This window comes from Phascolarctos cinereus, unplaced genomic scaffold, assembly GCF_003287225.1.
Source record: "Phascolarctos cinereus isolate Bilbo 61053 unplaced genomic scaffold, phaCin_HiC Scaffold_4;HRSCAF=312, whole genome shotgun sequence".
Taxonomy (NCBI): domain Eukaryota; kingdom Metazoa; phylum Chordata; class Mammalia; order Diprotodontia; family Phascolarctidae; genus Phascolarctos; species Phascolarctos cinereus.
In genome coordinates this window covers 155,453,980-155,477,185 of record NW_027555847.1, presented here as the reverse complement: position 1 = coordinate 155,477,185, position 23,206 = coordinate 155,453,980, and the positions used below count along the sequence as shown (strand labels likewise).

The window sequence follows — 23,206 nt, the reverse complement described above, 5'->3', positions numbered from 1 at the left end:
AACTAGAATACCTACATGAAGAACTATAACTAACATTTTTGGGTGGTGTGACCCAAGAAAACCTCACAAAATAGGACTGGCAAAAGGAGTTTGACAAGTTCACTCAAATACTTTTTTAAAGACAAATTCAGTTGAGTAGACTGTAGGAGACAAGAGATTCTGGAAAAGACCAAGCTTATACTAGTTATGCTACCAGCACCTGGGAAAAGAAGTGTCCATCAGAGGATGGCTTCTATAAAATATTATATTACATACATTCTTTTATACATGTAATATATTATTATATATAATTAATTATATATAATATATTGTATATAATAAATATATTATATACAATATATTATATATATACATTCACACACACAAATTATATATAATATATTGTATATAATAAATATATTATATACAATATATTATATATATACATTCACACACACACACACACACACACACACACACACATATATATATATATAAAACATATTTTAGCTAGATCATCCTTGTCATTTGTTTACATGAAGATATGCAAGTGCCCTCTAAATTTCAGCACTCTGAGACAAATCCTTGGGTGCACTGCCCAAGTTACATCTATATATTCCAGTTTACAAAGTTGCTATGTAGCCCAATTTTCAATAAATATATTTTCTTTTTTTCTTAATTATATGACTGTTTAGGAAATATCCAGGACACTGGAATTATCATATTGGTTAAAGGAATGGAAGGACAGGAAGTTATCTGAATAATAATTTGAGGTGTGCAGCCAAGGATTTGTGCCATAAATAGATACACATTTAGAACACCCTATTACCCCAATATAAATCACTTATATAGTAAATATTTATATATAATCATTACATATGTATATATACATAAATGTGCCATAAACACATATGTATATATATGGTGCATATATTACCCAAAGTTAAATATAAAATCATTATATATCAATATCATTACATATCTCTGCAGATAGAAAGTTGAGATAGTTTTAGCAATATGAGCACATATACATATGCAAAATGCACACTATGTATATGTTGCTTTGGCATTAGCATTGGGTTATTTTGAATAATATTAATTAGCACTAGATATTTCATTCAGGCCTCCTCACAGCTCATTTTCCAGCATTTTCTGATCAATGCAGAAGGTGCTTAACTCTCCCAAAAAGTCATCATACTACTGAAATCTAAGGGATTTCCTATGTCCTGATGAACTCAATTATTTTTATTTCTTCTGGAATCTTTGTTTTTGCATATTGAGATATATTTTGACATAATATTTGATGTAGCCCTGTGCTTTTATCAATGTAGGTACGTCCTAGTGAGAGCACCAGACTTTGAGTCAGGGAGACTCATCTTCCTGAGTTCAAATCCAGCCTCATACACTTACTAGCTTTGTGACCCTGGGCAAGTCACTTTACCCTGTTTGTCTCAGTTTCCTCATCTGTAAAATGAGCTAGAGAAGGAAATGGCAAATCACTCCAGTATCTTTGCCAAGAAAACATCAAATGGAGTCATGAAGAGTTGAACATGACTGAAAACAACTGAACAGCAACAATAAATGTGGCAGGGAAGGGGGGTTGGGGGGAAATGAGACCTGAACCCAAATCTTCCTGATGCCAAGACCATATCTCTGTCCACTACTCGAGGCTACCTCTCATTATATCATATCATTTTGCAAATGATTTTAGGAAGAATCCAAGATGATTTGGCTTAGCAAGGACACTTAAAGGTAACCCACGAGATTTTAGTGGCTTCTAAGAAGAGTAAAGGGCATTTAGCCATTGACAGGGAAATGCCCCAAACCTTGGTGTAAAGCCAACTATGAGGAGACCCAAATGAAATATCTACTATTAATGAATACACATATACTATGTCATCTACCAATCTGTTTTTTAAAATCCCGTTCATGATCCGTAACTTTTAAACTTAATATTTTAAAATTTAAATGCCAGTGCCCATGAAACTCATGTATATGTCAACTCATCTTGGATATACTTCTGCTGAAGACCAAGAACGGCAAAATCCAACCTACTGGAGAAGGAGAATGATCTGAAATCAAGTAACTCACCCCAGTGGACAACTTTCCTGGACACACTTGGATACCTACCTCATTGTTTGAGAGCTGATACCATGGCTGTTTGCCATAGGTGAAGATCTCCCATAACACAACTCCCAGGCTCCAGACATCACTTTCTGTGGTGAATTTTCTATACATGATACTCTCCGGAGGCATCCAGCGGATGGGTAACATTGTATGGCCCCCAACCTGGCAGGAAAAAGCAGCAACAGCAAACAAAGGGATGTCATCTGATTCTCAAGCAGATTGTCAGTGGAGAGGCAAAAAGGGACTCTGGAGGATTTTCTCTTTCTTATCCCCACCTATCCATTTTAAAGAGTTGATGGGACCAGTAAAAGACAGTGTAACGTCATGCACAGAGAACCGAACACTGAATCAAGAAGATATTAGGGTAAAAGACAGTGTCTTAGATTTTGAGGTAGGAGAGTCCCTTTGAGGCAAGTCACTTAACCTCTTAGTGTTGCTGCCACTCCTAAAAAATGGAATTTGCAGTAAAGGTATTGATTTGCACTGATAAAAGGAGTTTCTCATCAACAGCTTCCTATTCTGATAAAATCACAAGTCCAGCCTCCGGGGGAAAAAAAGAGACCAACAAGCAAAATATCCATCAATCAATTAATTAACAAGTGCTTATTGAGTAGTTATCATGAGACAGGCACTGGGGATACACAGATAAGAATGAAGCCTTCTCTGTCTTTATAGGGCTTACTACCAGGGGAGACAAAATGTGATCTCCTTATCAATGTGGGACCATTAGCTCCATCAATGTAAATTGTGTGCAAGCTGTGATAAAGACATCTTTTCCCATATCATTTACAAAAACTCCAAACTCTCAGCGCCAAAGAAGAGTGGAGTAGGAAAGCCTGGAAAAGCTCAACCTCGTAACAAATGCCTACTTTTTCCTTTGACATGCTCATTAATGAGAAATCTTTGGATTGTAATTAATATTTGGGCCTGGAATATCTTTTTTTTCTTCTAGCTACTGATCAGTGAGTTACTACATAACCCAAGCAGATTGTGTATTTTCTTGAACCTTGCTTCAATAAATGAAAAGGTGACTTTTGATGCATCATGTCAGTGAGATCATTGCACCTGCATTTATTTTACTGAGGAGTTAAACGGGAATCTCATTATTTTAGCCTAGGGGTTCTTAATTTCTTTTGTGCCATGGACCCTTTTGACAGTTTGGTGAAACCAATGGACTCGTTCCCTAAATATTGTTTTTAAATGCATTAAAATGTAGGGTTACCAAGGAGACCTAACAGAGAGGAGCTGGACCCAGGGTGTAGAATGAGACTATATGTTTTTTGATACAACAAATGAGGGAATTTGTTCTGCTTAACAATGCAATGATATTTCTTTTCTTTTTTCTCCAATGGAGTATGTGGGTGGGTGGAATTGGATAGGAAGGAGAAAATAGATTTCTATTAATTTTAAAAAATATTTGTGAAAAAAAAGAGAAAGAAACAAAGTTACCAAGATATTAAAAAAATGATTTCGCAGACCCTAGGTTAAGAGTCCCTGCTCTAAGTCAATTATATGGGGGAGGCAGTGTGGTGCAGTGGGAAGAAAGCTGAATTTGAGTTAGAGAACCTGGGACAAAGTTTCAACTCTGCCAGTCACTTAACCACTCTAGGCCTCAGGTTTCTCATCTGTAAAATAGGAGATTTGGACTAGGTGGCCTCTAATATAGTTCAAATACTCCCTTTGGTGTTTACTACCTGTGTGACCTTGGGCCTCAGTTTTCTCACAGAATATGAAGGGGTTTGAGTAGATGACCTCTGAGGTGCCGCTCTAGCTTTATCATCCCTTCAAGCTCTCATGCCACCATCCTATGGTATTTATTTGTTTGACCAAAGTTTCATCTCTCTCTCTCTTTCTCTCTCTCTCTCTCTCTCTCCCCCCTCTTTCTCTCTCTCTCTCTCTATTTCTCTGTCTCTGTCTCTCTTCTCTCTTTCTCTCTCTTTTTGTCTCTCTCATACACACACACACACACACACACACACACACGACATGATCTGTTAAGAATATCACTGCAAGGAAATTTGGAAAAAATGTCTGTAGCAAGCTTCTCTGCTAAAGACCTCCTTCTAAGATATATAGGGAACTGAGTCAAAATTTCAAGAATAAGAGCCATTCCCCATCTAATTAATGGTTAAAAGATATGAACAAGCAATTTTCAGAGGGAGAAATCCAAGCTATCAATAGCCATATTAAAATGTCCTAAATAATTAATTATTAGATAAATGAAAATTAAAACAACTCTGAAACACAACCTCATGCCCATCAGATTGGCTAAAATGACAAAAAAAGAAATGACAAATGCTGGAGGGGCTGTGGGAAACCAAGCGCACTAGTGTTCTGTTGGTGGAGTCAAGAACTAGTCAAATCATTCTGGAAAGCAATTTAAGACTATTCCCCAAAAGCTATTAAACCATGCCTATCCTTTGACCCAGTGATGTCACTACTAGACCTATAACCCAAAGAGACTGAAGAAAGAGAAGGATGCATGTGTAAAAAGTATTTATAGCATCTCTTTGGGATGGCAAAAAAAAAAAAAGGGAAACTGAGGGCATGCCCATCAACTGGGAAAAGGCTGAACAAGTTATGTATATGAATGTGATGGAATGCTATTTGGTTTTAGATAAACATCTGTATAAACTGATGCAAAGGGGAGTCAGTAGTATCAGGTGAACAGCTTATACAATAACAGCAATATTGTAAAACTAATTTAAAAAACTTAGTAATTGTGAGCAAGATAATGACCAACCACAATTCCAAAGAACTCACGATGAAACATCTGCCTCCATCCAGATAAAGAGCTGATGCACCCAGGGTGCAGATTAAAGCATATATTTTTTCTTTTTTTTCCTTCTTTTTTTCTTTTCCTCTCCTTCCTTCTTCCTTCCTTCCTTCCTTCCTTCCTTCCTTCCTTCCTTCCTTCCTTCCTTCTTCCTCCCTCCCTCCCTTCCTCCCTCCCTCCCTCCCTCCCTCCCTCCCTCCTTTCTTTCTTTCTTTCTTTCTTTCTTTCTTTCTTTCTTTCTTTCTTTCTTTCTTTCTTTCTTTCTTTCTTTCTTTCTTTCTTTCCTTCTTTCTTTCTTTCTTTCTTTCTTTTTCTTTCTTTCTTTCTTTCTTTCTTTCTTTCTTTCTTTCTTTCTTTCTTTCTTTCTTTCTTTCTTTCTTTCTTCCTTCCTTCCTTCCTTCCTTCCTTCCTTTCATTAATGTAGGAATTTGTTTTGTATGACTGTATATATTTGTAATAGTTTTTGTTTTTCTTGCTTTCTCAATGGATGGGGGAAGGGGGAGATAATTCTGAACTGAAAATAAAATAAAGTTGAATTAAAAAAAATTTGCTGCAATGATGTGACATTTGAGATATTAAATATTGTTATTAAAATTATAATTAAACTGCCAGGCACTAAAATTCCTTCTACAACAGCCTTATTGGTAAAGAGGAAATAATATTGTCTCCATTCTTAAAAACTAGGTGAAACCCTAGCACTAAAAGCTATTTTAAAAATTATTTATTTGTTTGCTTATTTTTTACAAGGATTCATTATCTCTCCCTTCCCCCAACTGAATAACAAAAAGAAAGGAAGGAAAGAAGAAAGGAAGAAAGAAAGAGAGAAAGAAAGAAGGAAGGAAGGAAGGAAGGAAGGAAGGAAGGAAGGAAGGAAGGAAGGAAGGAAGGAAGGAAGGAAGGAAGGAAGGAAGGAAGGAAAAAGGTCCTAGTAAATATTCATAGTCTAGCACAACAAATTCCCACATTGGCCATCTCTAAAAATGTGTGTTTCATTCTGCATGTCAAGACTTTCACCTCTCTGGCAAGAGGTGGGTGATATAGTGCTGAAAGCTTAAATTACTTTTCTGAAGTCTCCAATCAATATCAGTGAGAAAAACTGGGATTCAAATTCAGGTACATCTCTCTGTCCCAGGCATTCTCTAGGACTGCTCAGCACCTCTAATCCCTCTGTCTCTTGTAAATGATTCTGCTTTGAGCATCAGACTTAGACCTATTAAAGGAAGAAATGAACTAACAGCCTACAAAGCACTTTGAAAATGTTCAAGCCAGTGACCACCCTCCACACAGCAGTTATCTTTGGGGGCTTCACCCCAAAGCCAACCATGTCTTTATGCCCCTCTCCAGAAGGGCTTGGAATTTTCCCTCCAATCTAGGTATGATAGGATTCTGTCTCTAGAGGTTTTAAATAGTCCATAGCTCCAGGAGGCTGTGGCAGAGAGAGATGCAGTTCACTTGGTTTTCCAGTTCATTATTGGTTGTTTTTTTTTTCTTCTGATTTAAGACAATAGGGGAAGGTGATATGACATAAGTACAGACTTTTATTGTTCAATTACATGGCAAAGTAGAGTCAGGAAGAACTTAATTCAAATCCAGCCTCAGACATTTATTAGTTATGTGGACCTGGGCAAGTCATTCAACCTCTGTCTGCCTCGGTTTCCTCATTTGTAAAATGGGAATAATAATAACAGCATTTACCTCCCAGGATTGTTGTGAGGATCAAGTGAGATAATACTTGTAAAGCGCTAAATGAATGTGACCTAAATATGGAAATATGTTTTGTGTGACTCCATAGATATATAATAGGTATCATATTGCTTGCTTCCTCAATGCGTAGGGTAGGGCCTGGAGGACAGGAATTTGGAACTCAAAATAAAAAAAATGAATGTTAAAAAGTAAAAAAATAAATGCTAGCTATAATTATTATTATGGTGACCCGGATACCATAATTAAGGATTAAACATAGAGAGTTACTGACCACCTCTTGTGATTTTGAGAAAGCTGGGAATGATCTTGGGTCCTAGCATCCTATGCCATCCTAAACCTCTCATTGTCACTTAGTAGAACCACTACCAAATCCTCAGTGGGCTTTCATTCCACACAAGAGTCAACATCTAACCTATTCCCTCCCTGCCACCACTTCCCAGAAAGGAGCTGAGGGCTCCAAAACAAAAATTGTCAGCTCTTAAATTATACTGTCTCCTGCTGCCCTTGGTGTTCTCTGTAATCATCTGGAAGAAGACTGGTGTATTTTCATTCATTTAGCCAGTACTGATGTAGGTGCCACATTGAACTAAGAACCATGAGGAACAACATAGAATAACTCCTCCCTTCCCCTAGAATGGAAGACACGGTCCCTGACCTTAAGGAGCTTACATTCAATTTCATTGGTTTTGGCTGGTCTCCTTCCCCCAACTCTCATAAAGCACTTAGTTAATACCCTATATTATAATTATTATGTAATAAATACACTACATAATAGTGATAATCCCTCTGCTGATTATCTGTAATTCACCCTTAATCTGAGTGCCTTCCCTCCCCTGATAATCTCCAATATATCCCGTATGTAGCTTGTTTGTACAAAGTTGTTTGTATGGTGTCTCCTCCATCAGATTGTGAACTCTTTAAGAGAAAGGATTGTCTTTTGCATTGGTATCCCCAGTACTTAGCACAGTGCCTGGCCCATAATAGGTGCTTTGACCAAATTAAGACAATACAGTGGAGTAGAAAGACCACTGTTGGCTGTTGAGACCTTAGCCTATCTAGACACTCCCAGTTGTTCCAGCAATTGTACCTGCCAATCTTGCTTCTGCCTTGGTAGAGGAGCAGCTTTGTGAGAAAACACAAGCTGCTGCTTGTGGGGAGATCCCTAAGCATTCTCCAAATACTCAACCATGCCATCTTCTCATCATGCAACCACTAGATTGTCCCCCAATCCACTTTCCACTTTTTGCTCTGAGAACAGTAATCAAATCAATGCTATCGTTGCTATTGGAAAGAGCATGGAAATTGACTACCTTATGCCTCACCATCTCTTTGATTTTACCTTTCCTGGCCATCTTTCTCTATATGTTGTCTCCCCATATTAAAATATAAACTCCAAGAGAACAGGATAGACAGTTTCTCTCTCTCTCATCTCACTTCTTAGCCTGGTGACTGGAAAATTAATAATAAATGCTTTTCATTCATTCATTCATTCATTCATTCATTCATTCATTCATTCATTCACTAGATTTGAACCAAAAGACCCTGAATTCAAATCCCAGCTCTGCTGCTGACTCCCTATATGACTAAGTTACTTCCTCTCTCTGGGCCTCAGTTTCCTTATCTGTGATATGAGGGTATTGAACCAGATGACCTTTAAGGACCCTGCCAACTCCAAATCTATGCTTCTGTGATTCCACAATCTTAACATGGTTCAAATGACAAGATGTTGCCCATCTTGATGTCCCCTTCTCCCCCATTTCCTATGCTATTTCTGACTAGTCAAGAAATGCTCTGATTGGTCAAGGTAGAGTCTAGAAATGCTATATACCCAAAGGTGCATAAGATCCAGTTGTTTACCGAGCTAAGAAGCTAAAGCAAGATTAGTGCAAATAATGAATTCCCCTTAAGTGATAGCATTATTTGAATTCGTACTGCATATTTCCATTGTAAATATACTAGGATTAATTACCTATTTTACATAATTACAACTTCAAATAGTGTGAATTTGAATACACAAGATGACTTCCTTATATGTCAGGTCTTTGTGATGAGGAAAAATGTTCTGGAGAACAAATGAAGAAGATTGGTGGCCATTCTTTCCTATATTCACCACCTGAGAGTTTAGGGTTTTCATCTAGATACACTAGGAACCATTTAAAGCAATAATCCTTTATGTAGAGCCAATTTTAAAATGAGACAGATTAGACAAGTACATATTTGGGATGGGTTGGGACTGCCTGGGCCAGAGGTTATCCTTCTAGTCTCAATATTTTATGAAAACATAGTAATTGCTTCCTTCCTTGGAAGTGAGAGACCAGGATGGAAACACGTGAACAATGTATATCACTATTGGGTTGGGGTCAGGTCAGGGAAGAAAGAAAAGTGGTAATCTAATGGAATATCATACTTGCCATATATGTACATACAATGTACACTATGCATATGTAGTATATTATAATGTAAGTATCATATATGCATATATTACATATAGTATGCATGTTTGTATGCATATATATTTGTATGCATGTACACATATATACATATATAGTACATATTATATAGTGTGCATTCTTAGGCCATCTCCAGTCATCCTAATGAATATCTGGCCACCAGACTCAGATGTCTCAGAGGAGAATGTGAGGCTGATAACCTTGCACAGCCCTCTCTCACTGAAATCAAAGTCAACTGCAAGTCATGTCATTATCTCCCTGATGTCATGGTCCTCTTTGAGAATGAAGGACAAACACAACACTTCCCATACTCATTTGGACATGTGACTCTACAGCCTGTTCTAAACCCTTATTTCATTTGCTTGGTGTGGAAATTAATGAGAAAAGACAATGTATATGTCTCTCTCTCTCACTGCTTTTGTGCAGGGTCCCAATTCTAATAACTCTTTTAATTGTAGCAGTTATAAAAATTGCATTGCATTGCAATTGTCCATGATCCAGAGGAAAAATAGAAAGCTCCTGGTATCTTGAAAAAATTATTTTAAAGATTTAAATTTTGATTTATACATGTGTTCCCATCTGATCATTTATTTTATGCTTGAAATCTCATTGGGACAGATTTTTCACTTTAATTCTTTCAAGAATCCCTTCTGGGATTTCACACATGCTGTTATAAATAATACTTGCCTTGTTCTGATGTCAAAACGGCGAGTGGTAGGAGAATCTAATAAAAGTTCAGTGAGGGGTCACATTTTTTCTAAACCTGCCTGGAATATTTGTTTCCCTGAGCCTTTTCCTCTGTGCCTTTGCAGTATGTTATAAGAAGGAACCAAAATAAAAAAAATATGGCCTCTAAGGCTACAGATGCCATTTCCCTTCTAGTCGCAGCCAGGCCATTGTTTTGGACTTCACAACACTACTTGGCATGTGTGCTCTACAATATAATGGGGCAGTTGTTGGTCACTGGGCCATTTGCCAGCTTTCCCCCTTGTCCTTCCATCCATGTTAGATATTCTGCAAGTCTGAGGGCCTCACAGTCAAGACTGGGAGTTTGAACTTTGGTGTTTTCCTTCAGGATTTGTCCAGTCCTAGATAATGCTCTCATAAAATTATCAAAATCTGAGGGCCCTCAGAGATCTTCCTCAACCACTATGGTGTTTTCCAAGATGCCAGGCACATCCTGGGCATTCAACAGATTACATATTGAGATGAACTGGCAAAAAAGGCTATGTTCACATAAAATTATGGAATTGTAATTTCTTAATCTTTTAGCAGTACCTAGCACACGGTAATCTCTTGATAAATGTTTGACGATTGACAGATTGATCCAGGCATGCAAAGCCCTACACACTTCTGACTATAATCAACCTGTGCAACCTTCTGTGATGTTGTGACCCCCACTTCTCCATGTATTCTCCATTCCAGTCAGATAGCCTTGTCCAGCTCTCTTCCATTTCTGTTTCTTTGCCTTATACCAGGTCTTCTTAACCTGGGATCTGTGAACTTTTTTTTTTAAACATTTTGGTAATATTTCAGTATAATTGGTTACTTTTGTAATCGTATATATTTTATCTTACACTTAAAAAAAATTATTTTGAGAAGGCATCCGTTGGCATCCAAAGGGGTCCATGGCCTTTGTTTCAACAACTCCACTGAAGGACAACCCATCACTTCCCAAGGCAGCCCATTCCACTTTGGGGCAGTACTAATTGTTAAGAAGTTATCTCATACATTAAGCTGGAATTTTCTTTTTTGCACCTTTCACTCATTGCTCTTAGTTCTGTTTCCTGAGGCTAAGCAGAACATTCTCTTTGGAACAGTGACAACCCTTGAAAAATTTAAAGGCAGAGGCTTCCCCCGTAATAGACGCTTTCATGTTGTTAGAAGTTAGATATTATGTAGTCTAAGGTCTGTGAGTAAGTGCATTGGTGTGACACAGAAGATCACATGTGAAGGGACACAGTCACAAGAACGGTCTGGAGAAATGGAAGAAGGCAGACAAGAGTAGAGTACTTGTTAAGCTCAGAGGGACTCAAGGTTTAAGTTTGGAGCACAGGGCACAAGAAGTGCAGAGAGTTGAGAGCAAGAGAGAGGAAGTGCAAAAATCTTGTTGAGATTGACAGTGACACATGTTATTTAAAACATGAAACACGTTAATGTGAGCAAGAAGATGAGTCCTGAAATTTTCACTCATACAAATACATTTGGAAACAGAAGGGCTAGTTTAACTTTTAAGGAAAGAAAATGAAATGCTAAGCCACTAATAAAATTTTCTCAATGAGTATGCGGAAAAAAAACCAAACAGTTTAAAGGCAGCTACCGTGTTCCCTCTGAGCTTCTCTGCCCAAGGCTAAACACACTCGCTTTTTAAACCCTTCTTCTGATACATACTGGCTGTATGACCATGGGTAAGTCACTCAACGTCTCAGTGATTCAGCTAACTCTTTAAGATTATAAATTTCAGATGAGTTGCTGGTCTACATTGATGGAAGGAGTTTCCACACTGGGAACTCTTTAACACTGCTCCCTCCCCATGCTAGATCCCTCCCCCGCTTCCCCCCAAAAAACAAAGCTTAAAGTGTTAATTTTTACTTCTTGGCCAGAGTTCTTGTCTCTAAACATACCATCAACTTACAGTCATCATTTCATCTTCCCCTCGCTCATTTCCAAATGCCCTTAATGCTGGACATTTTCCATCTCCCATCTAATCTCTACTTATTACTTTCCTCCTTTGCTCCAAACCCCTTCTCAAATTGCACCTTTTAACAGCACCACTGGATGCCAGATGATGCACTGAGCAACGGTCCAGGGGAAAGGATATTCTTTCTTTCCAAAAAGAATATCCTCATTTTCCTCTCTAGATTTATGCCTGTTTCTTCTGGGAACTGCACAAGGCACGAGTGTTTCTGCCGGTTGAAAAGCACATGCAAGTGTTTGTCTTGGTAAATGATTCTTGATGAAGGGATTGAAGGTAAATACTGTTCACCCTGTGCCTGTTAAACCAGGTTGGCAAAGGCCAACTGTGCCTACGAGACCACTTCCAATCTGTGGTATTTACTCATTGACTGACTGATAACTTGTTTGGGAGCCAAATATTTTACTCCCTTCGAAACACTTGGGCCAAAGGGCAAGCCCCATTAAGAGCTGATTAGTGGTAAAAGGCTTTTGGTTGCATTAAATATTAAAGGGGCTCTTAGAACTGCTCATCACACTCTACCCAGAATTGCTTTGTTTCAGCAGTTCTTCCTGACCTGTTCTTAAAAATTCATGACAGCTGTAAACTTTGAGAAATTGCTAAATCTTGTTTACTTATTTATCATGTGTCACATCTGTAATATGAGGTTTTTTAAAAAATAACAATTGACCCCACAAATACTCCCTTTACTAGTCTGGAACTATTGTGGTTAGATTATGGAAGACCTCATGACAGCACCCAGGAAGATAAATCCATAGTATTCTACTCTACAGAGGGATGGAGAGGCAGTGTGGCGGAGTAGATAGAGAGCCTGCCTTGAAGCCAACTTGGCCTTGGTCCAAGTCCTTTTTCTGACACATAACTACCATTTATATAGAGCTTTAAGGTTTGCAAAGTACTTTACAAATACTGTCTCATTTTACCCTCATAATAATCCTGGGAGGGATGTGCTATTATTATTCACATTATACCAATGAGAAAACTGAGAAGAGAAATGGTTTGCCCAGAGCTCCACAGCTAAGTGTCTGAGGCAAGATTTGAATTCAGGCCTTTCTGACTCCAGGTCTAGCTATGGTGACAGTAACTTGTTGCCTCTAAGGCTATAAATGGCAGACAAGGTGCCAACCTGTATTAGTAGAGGGAATTTCCTCACCTGGGAGTGCCCTAGACCAATGAAATCATAGGTATAGTCCCTATCCCTATAAAGAAATGTTGCAATGCCCAAGAACGGCTCAGTTAATGTGGGGGAATTTCTCTAGGAAGTATCCTGGGGTGGTAAAAGCACTGATGGGAATCTGGAGACCTGGGTTCATATCCTGTCTCTGACATTTGCACCTATGTGACCTTAGGAAGTCAATTAACCTCTCTGGGCCTCAGTTTCCTCATGTGTAAAATGACAGAGTTGGTGTAGACGTCCTCTGAGCTCCCTTTCAGCTCTAGACCATGATCTGCTATTATCTCCCTCAAATTAGGAGGGAATTATCAAGTTGGAGTGTGAAGTGTTAATATCAGGTCCATAAAGGCCAGGAAGGTGGAGTTCTTTCTGAACCAGTCACATAGAGGTTATGCCGTTCTAGTGGAAACTTCTGGCTTTGCTGCTCTTAATTTGCAGAAGGCAGAGATAATTGCACATATATTTCTTTTTCTTTTCTTTCTTTTTTTGGGGGAAGGGAATTCAAAATCACTTGTCAATAAAGGTGGATGTCAGTGGCTAAAAGGGGTGTTGGGACAGTAAAGAGATTTGATTGTCTCTTGCCTAGGGCTCTCACTAGCTACCAGGGGTAGGTAGAACCATCCTCTGAGATAGGAGTCTGAAGCCATGATCTAAGGTGCTAGATTAGCCTACGATAAGTAGTCACCAGTGGCTGTGACCCCAACAGCTTTGACCAATCATCATATGTACACCACACAAAAGGCAGGACTGATCTGCCCACTAGATACTAAGGGATGGAGTTCTTTCAGGGTACCTACCAGACCCTTTACAAGCTTACTAATTATTTCCACTTGCGAAGACACCTCTTCATAACAGCCCTCTAAGGGGATATTGTCATGTGGATATACCACCAGTGGTCCAACTTAACATGTCTAAAACTGAGCTGGAAACCTTTCATCCCAAATGTGTTGCTTCATGTTGATTTCGCCATTTCTGTCAGTATATCACCAATATCTGAAACCATGGGCTTTGTCTCTGACTATTCCTACTTCCTCATAACTCATATCCAATCATTTGCCAAGTTCTAGTTATTCTAAAGCCAAAATATGTCTTCCCCTGACTTGTCCTCCTCATTTCCACAGCCACCACCTTGGCTAAGGCATTCATTAAAACTCACCCTGACAATTGAAGTAATCTCTATATAGGTCACCCTGCCTCTTTTTCTCCCTCTACCCCCTTGTAATTTATTCTTCATACTGACACTCTACTATTCTTCATTCCTCATGCATCGTTCTGATCATGTAGCTCCTACTTAAAGCCCTCTAGTGTTTCTCTATTATCTACCAGGTAAACTGCTAACTCCTGAACTTGTCATTTCAGCCTTTAAAAAGCTGGCTATTCTCTGCTGCCTTCACATGCCCTTGCTGCCTGGCATCTACTCCATCCCTACCATTCTTTTAAGTTCAATTTGAATGTCATGTCTTCCATGAAGTCATGCTTGATTCTCTCCAGTTAGCAAGGACCATTTTTCTCATTAGATATCACTGATCATTTTTATTATATCTGTCTTATCACATAATATTTGTATTATAATTTGTACTATAATTGTTTAATTCAACAAAAGTTTACTAAGTCCTTACTTGTACAGGGCACTGTGCTAGCACTGATGATACAAAGACAAGACCTTTATCAAGGTCCCACAAGGGTGTAGTCACACTAGAATCCAATTCTTTTGATGACTGGTTTAGTGCTTTTTTTTTCCCATTTAACCATAAATATGACATGGAATAGGGTTTAGACAGGAGGAACAGCCATTCTATCTAGTATCCTTTCCTTCTTTCCTCCTTCTGGAGAACAGTTGAGTTCTAAATCTAGCCACAGAACCCTTGTGGTCTACATCTAGGTTGGTGTGCTGCTTTGGCCAAATAGTGCCTTATTTGTTTATAAATAATATCCCTATATATAAGCTATAATGCTCTATGAAGGCTAGGACAGTAGTTTATCTAAACTATGTATCTTTACCAGCAGCTGCATATCATTAGCCAGGTGGGGCAGTGGATAGAGAGTTCAACTTGCAATTGGGAAGACCTGAGTTTGAATCTTGCTTGTTGCTACTACTAACTACTACTACTACTACTACTACTACTACTACTACTACTACTACTACTACTACTGCTGCTGCTGCTGCTGCTGCTGCTGCTGCTGCTGCTGCTGCTGCTACAACTGCTACTACTGCTGCTGTTACTACTACCACTACTACTATCACTACTATGTTGCTACTGCTACTACTATTACTGCTGCTGCTATTACTACTACTATTACTGCTGCTACTGCTGTACTGCTTCTACTACCATCACTACTACTACTACTATCTAATAAAGATGCTTTAAACACAGCAGATATCTAATAAATATCGACTAGATTGAACTGAATAATTCTCCAACATAATTGTTGGCAACATATAACAAGAGTACTGATCTGAGAATCTGGAGATCTTGATTCTCTTCCCTGTTCTGCTACTAGCCCACTAGATGACTGTGTGATGCCTCCCCACCCCCATATCACTTTATTTCTCTGGGCCTCAGTTTCCTAACTGAGGAGGTTAGGCTAGGAAACCTCTTAGGTCCCTTCTAAGTTTTTGGTCTATGATATGGGAAGGCACTGTGACCACGCAGACAGTGAATTTGGAGTCAGAGGACCCAGATTTCAGTATTGGTTCTGTCATTCTCTATCTATGGGACCACAGGCAAATCATTTAGCATCTCTGTACCTCAAAAACTTCATCTATAGAATGAGGCGATTGGACTTAATTTCCTCTAAGGTCTCTCTCTAATCTAAAGCAATGATCTGAAAGTCTATGACCCCATATTTTCTAAATCTATGAGAAATTCACTCTAACCTCCAGCCCTCCTCCCCATCCCTTTAGATTTTTTTCTTTTAACAGCAGCTTGCTGATTTGGGCCAGAGGTAGAAGCTTATATGTACACATAATTATGCGGTCATTAGGATGAGAGGTAATTTAGAATCTTCCATATAAAGGCATTGAAGGCATGTTTATCAAATCTGCAACTAGGCCATGGCTAGTACAATGTATGATAGAGAAGGTCTAAAAAACCCTTGACAATTAGAACATAAGGTCAAATTTAATAAGATGAAATTTATTAGGAATAAATGTACAAGTCCCACACCTGAATTTAAAAAAAAAACACAACTTCACAAGTACAAGAACAGTGTGGTGAGACAGGATGGAAGTTCATCTGGAAAAAATCTGATTATTTCAGTGGACTATAATCTCAACATGAGTCAATAGTATAATATAGCCATAAATAGTATAATATAGCCATAAAAAGGCTAATGCATTCTTAGACTGAATTAAGAGAGGCATGATAATCAGGAGTGGGGAAGTATTAGTCTTGCCATATTCTACCCTGCTCATACCATATTTGAAGTATCTGTTTTTTGCCTTTTTCATTTTCCCCGAGGCTTAGCATAGTGCTTGGCTCATAGTAGGTACTTATGAAATGCTAGCTGACTGACTGACTCTTGTGTTCAATTTTGGGCACTATGTTTCAGGAAGAATGTTGGTTGGCTGTAGAATGTCTAGAGGAGGGTAGCCAGGATGGCTAAGGGCTCTGACTTGATGCCATGTAAGAATTGGTTGAAGACATAATAGTTAATGACTATAGTAATCTAGTGTTTGATAAACCCAAAGACCCCAGCTTCTGGGATAATAACTCATTATTTGACAAAAACTGCTGGGAAAACTGGAAAATAGTATGGCAGAAACTAGGCATAGACCAACATATTACACCATATACCAAAATAAAGTCATGATTTAGATATAAAGACTGATATTATAAGCAAACTGGAAGAGGAAGGAATAGTTTACTTGTAAGATGTGTGGAAAATGGAAGAATTTACGACCAAACAACAGAGAACATTGTGAAATGCAAAATGGATAATTTTGATTACGTTAGATTGAAAAGTTTTTGCACAAACAAAGCCAATGCAACTAAGATTAACAGGGAAGCAGAAAACTGGGAAAGAATTTTTACAACCAGTGTCTTTGATAAAGGCCTTATTTCTAAAATATATGGAGAACTGAGTCAAATTTACAAGAATACAAATTCTGCAATTGATAAATGGTCAAAAGATATGAATAGGCAGTTTTCAGATGAAGAAAGCTTATGAAAAAATGCTCTAAATCTCTATTGATTAGAGAAATGCAAATTAAAACAACTCTGAGGTGCCACATCACACCTATCAGATTGGCTACCATAACAAAACGGGAAAATAATAAATGCTGGAAAAAATGTGGGAAAATTGGAACACTAACACATTGTTAGTGGAATTGCAAACTGATCCAACCATTCTAGAGAGCAATTTGGAACTATGCTCAAAGGGCTACAAAAATGTGCATACCCTTTGACCCAGCAATACCACTTCTTGGTCTGTATCCCAAAGAGATCATACAAATGGGAAAAGGACCCACATGTGCAAAAATATTTATAGCAGCTCTTTTTATGGTGGTAAGGAATTAGAAATTGAGGGGATGCCCATTAGTTGGGGAATGGCTGAAAAAGTTGTGGTACATGAATGTAATGGAATGCTATTGTGCTATAAGAAATGATGAGCAGGCAGACTTCAGAAAAACCTGGAAAGACTTAAATGAACTAATGTTGAGTGAAGCGAGCAGAACCAGGAAAATATTGTATATGGTAACAGCCATAATGTTCAATGACTAACTTTGACAGACTCATCTCCTCTCAGCAATGCAAGGATCCAAGACAACTCCAAAAGACTTATGCTGTCCATATCTAGAAAAAAAAAGTGTGGAATCTAAAGGCAGACTGAAGCACGTTATTTGATCTCTTTTTTTTTGTTTGTTCGTTTCTTCTTTCTCATGGTTTCTCCCATTGGTTCTAATTCTTCTTTACAACATGACTAATGTGAAAATAGGCTCAATATGAATGTAGATGTAGAGCCTATATCAGATTGCACGCCATCTTGGGGTGGAGGGAGGGGAGAAATGGGGAGAAAATTTGGAACTCAAAATCTCATGGAAGTGAATGTTGAAAACTAAAAATAAATAAATTTAAAAAAGAATTGGTTGAAGGAATTGTTGATGCTTATGCTGGAAGAAAGACTGTGGGTGGGGGAAATTAGAATAGTTGGCCACGAGGAAGATGGATTAGACTTCCTCTGTTTGGCCCTATGGGATCCATGGGTGGATATTGTAAAGAGGGGACTTTAGTAAAACCTGAGGTCACTCTGCCAAGCCTTGTAGTCATTTGGTGGATGGGAAAGCTTCCCCCATCACTAAATGTGGTGCTAGTTCCTGCCATTTTCACCATTCTAGTTCCCACCATAGTTCTGTCACTCTCAAGAGAATAATGGGCTTGGTCAACCCAGTCCCATTTTGCAATTCAAAGATGCCATGGAAAAAGTCTTTTCTAATTGTTCTTCTACTTTTTTTTTAAAGGAGATGATAGTGGCAATACAGTTATGATCTTTTAGATCTTTATATTCCTGTTCTTAAGACAAGGCTCCTCAGCATCTAATCACTATAAAGAATGCTTTATTTCCTCTCTAACTTCTTTACTATCTACTATAGCAATAATACCTTGAGAATTTATAGTTTTCTATATTTTTCTTCTTTTTTGTTTTCTATATTTTTCAAAATATTTTGAAATTGATGCTCTATCATAAAATTGCCTAATGAGGGAGGCAGGCCAGCTATCACAATACCCATTTTAGAGAAGGATAAACTGAGTCCCAGAAAAGTGATGAGACTTTATCAAGGTCCCACAAGGGTATAGTCAGGACTAGAATCCAAGTCTTTTAATGACTAGTTTAGTGCTTTTTTTTTCATTTAATCATAAATCTGATATGGAGTAGGGTTTAAAGAGGGGAAACAGACATTCTATCCAGTATCCTTTCCTTCTTTCCTCTTTCTGGAGACCAGTTGAGTTCCAAATCTACCCATGGAACCCTTGTGGTCTACATCTAGATTGGTGTGCTCTTTTGTCCAATATTGCTCTGAAAGGGATTACAACATCTGGTTCTGTGCCACAATACCCCCACCTTCCACCTTCTAGAGTTATGACCTAAATGACCCCCGTTGCTTTTCCTTCCCTTTTCATCTTTGTTTGTGCCTCTTATATTGGGCATTTTTTTAGGTCCCTGGGACCATTCTGAACCCAATCATGACTTATGACCCAACCTCTAAAGAAATGTCTGGGGCTGCTAACATCATATCCAATATTTAAGTCTTCCTGTTAGTAGCTGTGGGGAGGCTCAGGGGCTCTGGCACTCTCTAGGGATGACAGAAGAGGAGGAGTGGGGAGGGGATAATAATTTATGGGCACAGAATTCTTGAATGATACCACATGTCAGCTTGTGCTAACCTTCTCAGGTTTCTCATCCTAGCTATAATGTAGTGTAATGTGGTTATTTATGGTATTCTATTTCAGGAGGTGATGATCTTTGGCCTCTGACATGACTATTTTTCACCTTATTTTGCATTTGGTTCTAGTCATAGACAAAGAATCTCTCAATGAAATGCAAAACTCTGACTGCATATGTTTAAAAATCACATTTGTTCCCCTAAGAATTCTTTATTCTAAGAACAAAAAAGATTTAGACATCTAAGGACCCACCCAACCATTTCCTCCCCTCAGCCCTCAAGTAACTCTTAACCACATTAATGGGCAGTATCCTGAATGGATCAATGGAAAGATAGAGCCTTCAGAAGGTCCTAATACAATATATTGCCTGGGGTCTAAGTTCTGAGTTGTACCCGTCACTTAACAATGTTATGTTGTAAATTTTGAGGCTATACATTTCATCAGGCTGCCCCCTTTTAGTGCCCACTGTTGCTAAGGTTATGACAGACAGCCACATAATGAGGTTTTTACACAGGAAACCTGTTACATGGTCCTTCTGTCACTGTAGCCCTTATGACTGAAGCCTTGTATCATTCCATGGTTAAAAGCCACAATCTAGTCACAATGCTAGGAAAAAGAAAGGTTCAAAGAATGGACAATAAAAACTTCATTGAATTGTTTCATTGGGGCTGAATTGCTGGTGATGGCTCTGCTAAATAGCAAAACTTCAATGGGCAATTGTCCTTTTGGAGGAAGATTCTCCCGTTTGTTTTTGGAACATAAAGAAAAGAACATCTCTTTGACATAGAAGGGAAAATCTCTACTGTGGAATAGTACTAGGGCTCTTTTCACTTAGCTTTCTGGGCAGCTGTCATTACTAACACCCTGGTATTCCTTGTGGCCGATAAAGTCAGAGATCGGGTTTCCTGTTGGGTCTCATGTATCTATATTCCATTACTAACCTCAGCTTGGTAGTTAACACTGCAAATCCTGTTAGTATCTATATTCTGTTATTAAGCTCAGCCTGGCAGTTAACACCACAGACTGTTAAAACCTCACCAGGAACCTCTCTTCTCCAGGCTGTGAAAGATTATTCTGCTGTGGCAAATGAATTCCTTTGGTCTGGGTGACTGCAAAGATAAAGGCAATGCATTGAAGTGCCATCTTTTTTTTCTGGGGAGCTCCAAATGCTTTGCTGATATCATTAAGCTCCTGCTCAAAGCAGGTGCTCTTGTAATTATACAGATGAAGAAACTGAGGCACAGAGGACCAGTATGACTTAACTGGGGTCACTCATTGTTCTACCAGCAAAGTATATTGACTCACTTCTCCAAGTCAGTAAAAAAAGTCACAGTAGCAAAAAAAAAATTTTTTTAAAGGACTGGACCTTTGATTTTATTTATCTATAGGTCCTGGTGAAGAAAACCCTCTACCAGTGCAGGTCAGCGGCCTTTCTGCCACTCATGGTCTTAGGAGCACAGAGTGATTAAGTGACTTGACCAAAGTCATGCAGCCATTCAGAGGCCAGACTTGAAGCTAGGTCTTCCTATCTACTGTACCACAACTGGCCCCTCCATAATAATGAAATCATAGAGATTAAAAAAAAACTTTGCAAAATGTCTTGGCTAGGAAGCGTCTGCCACAAAAATCCATTTGCTGCTGGCCCTAGTGCACCTGCTACCATTCCAGTCCTGGTCTGAGGCCTGCAGTTGACTTGCATCGCTCACTGCAAGACTTGCACGAGATGAGGAGTGAGGGTTTTTTCTTTTTTTTTTTTTGAGCATCTGCCTTGCCAGCCTTCTTTTACCCTCTTCTTCAAGAACCAGTTGTCATGACTTTCCATAGTGTGGTCATTTGGCATTCAGGCTTTGCATGTATTGGCTCCTGGGTAAAGGCTGCTACCTGCAGGTAATGTAAGAAGTCTGAAGCATCACTGTATTACAGTGAAAGACATGACAAGCCCAAGTTACAGGTGCTAGGTTTGATGATTTCTAGCATGAATGACTTTAGCATAGAGGCATCTTCCTTCTCCCCCCAGGACTACTTTCAATGGACTCTTCCAGTTGGCCACTTCTCCCAATGTTAGCCTTTTTCAGATGCCAGCCCTCTATTAGGAAACAATGGACATCTGACCATTGTTTTATATGATAAGCTACTCTTGATGAACTTTTCCAGGCAGCAAATAACCTAATGTTCTTGAACATTATCTCCAATAGCCTTGCATCCTATGACCTTGTCTGGCCTGTGCTTGAAATAATTCAGTTTATTTCACAAAATTCTATGATCAAATTCTCATTATATTCCTTTGTTCTGAATGAACAGATTGATTCACATTAGTAATAAAATCTTCAATAATAAAAACCCCAAAAGGTAAATGCTTATTATAATAGAATATTATTATTCTATATTAAAAATGTCCATTTGAGTAGACATTTTGAATTTGGACCTGGCTAAAACACTGATAGAGACTTAACTTGTTACAATTTTTCTAAGGCAATACAGATGAGGCACTATTTCACAAATGGGTTCGTGATCAACTGTCTGTTCTATCATTGACTACAATACTGATTATTGAGCTCAACTGTGTTCCCCCCAGCTCGTGCTTAATTCATTCGCTAAGGGTGGAAAGGACAAACTCCTAAGATGCTGAATTGGCTGTCGTCACTCAATAAAGGAAAGGTAAGTTTACGAGCAGAGATCAATTTGGAGCAGGGAAGGCTGCTAGCAAAACTGTGATTGAAACTAGATATTTAGGTCTTACTGTTCTGTTCATCAGTTCATAGTATGTATTATTAGCTTAAAGGCTTCTCTGTTACTGGTACCTTTGTCTTTACAGACAGTGAGTCTGTTAATGGGTGCTATGGAAGGGGTAGGGGGAAATGGTCAATTCCTTTACTAATGCACTGACTTCTAAGGGTTCAGACCACTTATGAAAAAGGTAATTTTTAGGCAAAAAACAAAACAAAACAAAACCCTACAATAAACAAACCCAGCATGGGAGGTTTGGACAGTCAATTAGCTGCTTTGTCAGTCTTCTTAATGGATACTCTTGTTTTTGGCTTGATGATTGGTCAAACCACTTAGTTTGACCAAATGGTTAAACCAACTGGTCAATTTGACCAAATGGTTAAATTATCAAAGTGGTTTGACTGGTCATTTGGGGGATGTATAGGTATATTCCAGTCAGGGATGCCCAAGCCTGATATATAGAAAAAAAAATCACATACAATATGTGAAGGACCAGAGATTTCCTCTGTATGGGAATTTTTTCCATTAATACAGATGCCAACCCATCTTTCAGAAATTTACATGAGGCTCAGAGAAGTCACTTATCCACTGTCACATAGTTAGGATTTTTTTTTTGTCAGTATAAGTTTATTTTTATTTTAAAATGTAAACCGTGGAGTAAAGTGGTTTGTGGCTAAAACAGCCTTCACTGGAAAGAAAACTGGAGCCTGCATAAATCAAAAGAACAAATTCCAAAAGTCTGAACCAGCTGCTCAACCTCCCCAGAGGACAGAGTAAAGGACAGGGTTAAGGCAGAAGGTGTAGGGAGGGTACAATCAGAATGTCAGTCCAGATAGACTAATATTATATGCCCCTGTTTCTACCTTCATAAATTTAGGGAGAATAAACAAGATGCTCCCCAAGATCCCTTTCAGATCCAAAATAGTGTGCTCTGTGACTACATAATGTCACAGAAGTTATGAGAGGCCAAGGGGATCAATATAGGCTGGAGCTGTTGAAAATAGCTTCCTGAAAGAGGTGGGACTTATCTGGCCCTGAAAGCACAGGTAATATTTAGGTAGGAATGAGAAAAGACATTTCAGGTGACAGGAAGCTATCCAAGGGTATGGAGATAGAAATGAACATAGTTTGTAATGTGGGATGAATTGACTTAAAATTTCCAAATCTAGAACAGACATGCTATGTGAT

General features: G+C 38.5%; 1 protein-coding gene across 2 annotated transcripts in view; it reads right to left on the bottom strand.

The window, feature by feature from the left end:
* The window catches only part of NTRK2 (neurotrophic receptor tyrosine kinase 2), a 414,935-nt gene that overhangs the window by 6,434 nt on the left and 385,295 nt on the right, over positions 1 to 23,206 (bottom strand). For both annotated transcript variants that reach the window (XM_020966953.2, XM_020966954.2), the window contains one exon: positions 2,110 to 2,268. In XM_020966953.2, coding sequence (XP_020822612.1) covers positions 2,110 to 2,268 — 159 coding nt within the window. The remainder of the gene's footprint in view (positions 1 to 2,109; positions 2,269 to 23,206) is intronic.